A 3440-nucleotide genomic window follows, 5' to 3' on the forward strand; every position below is an offset into this window, starting at 1 on the left:
GTAAGGTTGAGGGGGAATCTGAGTGTTCTTAGGGATGAAGTGGGGGAGGAGATGGTGGTCTTGAAAGGGCAGAGTGGCTCAGAATTTCTTCTGACAGAGTGTCTCTTGCCTGCAGTTTACAATGAGATGGAAATGGGTGAAGCTGGATAATGCCCTTGGACCACACTGGGATTTATTTGTGATTGGCCTACTTGCTGTGTTGCTGATCATCTTGCTTAGAAATCAACATGCATAGGATCTGGACCATGGGGAAGTCTGCTCATGGAGATCAGTTCACTTCAAGACAGCCTTACTAAATAAAGAATTTCCTCATTCAAATCAAGCATCTGCTCCTGATTGCCTACATAGGTCTATGGTGGCAAGTGAACAAAGTTTGAAACCTCAGAGAAACCACTTCAGACTTACTACTTCATTGAGTTGACCACTCAGGAAGAGGTGGCAAACAGCCACCTAAGACTTAGTTACAACTTGTGATCTTGGTGATCTAGCTCTGAATTAGAAAAAAGCTACCACCCGTTGTCAACATTGTTAGTTATAACACTATTTCCCTTTGTAAGAGGACAAGCTGGGTTTCTTGGCTCCTGCCAACACACTGGGGGAGTGGGGAAGGAGGAGTATGGGAAGGGCAGAAAACAGACCCCTCAGAAGTTGATAAAGATAAAAATCACAGACAGATTCTTCATCTTGTGGGAATGATCCTGTGAGATACTTGTAGAGCTAAATAGTAACCGCATTTCATGCCATGCTGTGCCTGGAATATTGACTTGAACTTGTCATAGAAGCCTTATATCAAAACCCCTTTAGTAGCTGTGTAGTAAAGTATGCATTTCAGTCTGTCTGACACTGTACCCTTCTCCTTTGACCCTCATTGGAACCCTGCTTTCCTTGGTTAATTCTCCATTGTCTATTCACAAAGGGAGAGGGTACCAACTTCCTGGGACAATGACTAAAGGGTCTAAATTATCTCTTTTGCCCAACAGAAAAGGTGGGGTCTAAGGCTGGGGGGTAGGGGCTGGGGGGAAGAGTGTAGAAGATCCACAACTAGGCATGAATCTGTTTCTTAGCTATTCTACTTCTCTGAACCTCAGTTCCCTTATCCATAAAATGCAAAAATAATATATATCTTCTTGTCGTTAGCTTCCACTGTGAGACCCACAAATCATGGTGATGCCATGACAATAGTCTCCCAATCCTGTGCCATTCATATGATAAGTTTTGGATTGGGCCATTGTATTCCATAGGTTTTCCCAGACTGATTTTGGAAGCACGTTTCTAGGCCATTGTTCACGACTCATCCTGTCTGGAAATTCCATTGAAACCTACCCAGCATCATAGTAACACAGAATCCACCACTGAAGATAGGTGGTGGATGCTCATGAGGTGCACTGCCAGGAACAGAACCCAGGCATCCTACATGGAAGGGAAGAATTTTACCATTGAGCCACTACTGCCTCATAAAACCTATCTTAGAGATATGGTATGTGAATTTGGTAGGATGATGCATATAAAGGAACAGGACCTGGCAGCTAGAATGAGCTCCATAAATGGCAACTTTAACATCCTTTAAAAACGCATAGAGTCTGAGGCAAGATGGCAAAGTAAGTAGATGCATTGAGCAAACCCTCTGCAATAAAGACGTGGGAAATGAAGTGAAACAGACACAGATGGTGATCCTGGAACCCTGAGTATAAGAGGATAGAGCAGAGAAGTGGACTGAGTGCCAACTGGAAGAGGAAGCTGAAAAGGAGAAGGGAAAATAAATGGGTGGACTGTGGGCTGGCTTGGGCAGTGCGGCCATCTTGAGTTTTTTGCAGCTGTTGATATAGTGTCTTGCAGGCACAAGATGCAGCTGGAGGCTGTCGGCAACGGGGTCCAATTTTCCCTGGTTCCCATGCTCTCCTGGTAACCAGGGGTGTAACCAGTCCCTGCCCTCACCAACCCGGCAGCCAGTGGGCACCCTTCCTGCATACCTCTGCTCTGCACGGGGGCTGGCAACTGACATAGTGCCATTGCTTTTGGAGGCATGTGGACTCACCCTGAACTATGCTACCCAAACAGTGAACAGAGAATTAACTGCTTTCAAACTTCCAGTCTCTACCACATCCACCAGGAGACAGGCGGTGAGTGTCTGAGATCACATCAATATACAGTCATCAACTAAATATAAATATGACACCACAGTGTTGTAGAGAAAAGAAACGATTTAGCTTACACAAAGAAACAAGACAGAATGCCTCAACAAGTGGCCAAAATACAGATTCAGAAAATATCATTCCTTGTCAGGTAGTTCTGGTACCAAAACTTGTACCAGAACTACCTGACAAGGAATTTTAAAGAATGCTAATTAACCATCTTCAACAGATTGTGGAAAAGACCGAGAAAACTACAGATGATATCAACATAGACAAAATTATGGGAAAATTCAGGAAACAAACTGACAAAATAATTTTTTTTAAAGGGAACTATATAAGAAACAGCAATTAGAAAGGTATAAGATTAACACCAAGACTTCAGAAATGGATTATACATTGAAAAGACAAAGAAATAAAGTTATATCAGTGGAAAGCTGACTTACTGAGCTTGAAGAAAAAAACTGTCAATAATCATCCACTTGAGGAACAATTTTAAAAAGGACAACAACAACAACAACAACAACAACAAACAAAGAATGCCTATGATTTATGTGGGACACTACCAAGAAGAATAACTTACACGTGATTGGAATTCTAGAACAGGAAGAGACAAAAAAAAAGTAGAGACTATTGTCCAAGAGCTGTTGAAAGAAAACTTCCCTAACATCATGAAAGAAGAGAAGAGAGCCATTCAAGACGTTGAATGAACTCCAAATAGGACTAACCCCTAGAGAAAAATACCAACACATATTATAATCTAACTTTTCAAACCCAATGACAAGGAAAGAATCCTGAGAGCAGCTCTGGAAAAATGAAAAGTTATCTAAAACATAAAATTAAAAAGATGAAGCTCTGATTTCTCAGTAGAAACCATACAAGCAAAAAGACAATCAAATGATACTTATAAAACTCTAAAAGAAACAAATTGCCAGCCAAGAATCATATACCTAGCAAAACTGTTCTTCAAATATGTCAGCAAAAGTAGGTCATTTTCAGACAAATATAAATTAAAATAATTTGTAAAAACCAGACCAATCTTACAAAATACTAAAGGGAGTTCTTTGGACAGAGAACCAACAAAAGTAGACAAAAACCTAAGACGAACATAGGTGACACTATCTCCTAAACTCAACCAAGATATAGAAGTATGCAAAGTAAAGCAGATCTATAAGACTGAAAATAGAGAAGCAGAGATACAATTGTAATACACATGCATACACACACACACACAAAATAAAGTAGAAAGAGGGATTAATGTAGTTACAGAACTTCCATATGAAGAGAAAATCAAATAGATTTCAATAAATA

The 3440-nt window shown here is 40.5% G+C and overlaps 1 protein-coding gene across 1 annotated transcript in view; it reads left to right on the forward strand.

The window, feature by feature from the left end:
- The window catches only part of SEL1L2 (sel-1 suppressor of lin-12-like 2 (C. elegans)), a 126928-nt gene extending 126693 nt beyond the window's left edge, over positions 1–235 (forward strand). The window contains exon 13 of the mRNA XM_006865641.1: positions 116–235. Coding sequence (XP_006865703.1) covers positions 116–235 — 120 coding nt within the window. The remainder of the gene's footprint in view (positions 1–115) is intronic.
- The last annotated feature ends 3205 nt before the right edge of the window (positions 236–3440 follow it).

The sequence above is a fragment of the Chrysochloris asiatica genome, unplaced genomic scaffold (assembly GCF_000296735.1).
Source record: "Chrysochloris asiatica unplaced genomic scaffold, ChrAsi1.0 scaffold00080, whole genome shotgun sequence".
Taxonomy (NCBI): Eukaryota; Metazoa; Chordata; class Mammalia; order Afrosoricida; family Chrysochloridae; genus Chrysochloris; species Chrysochloris asiatica.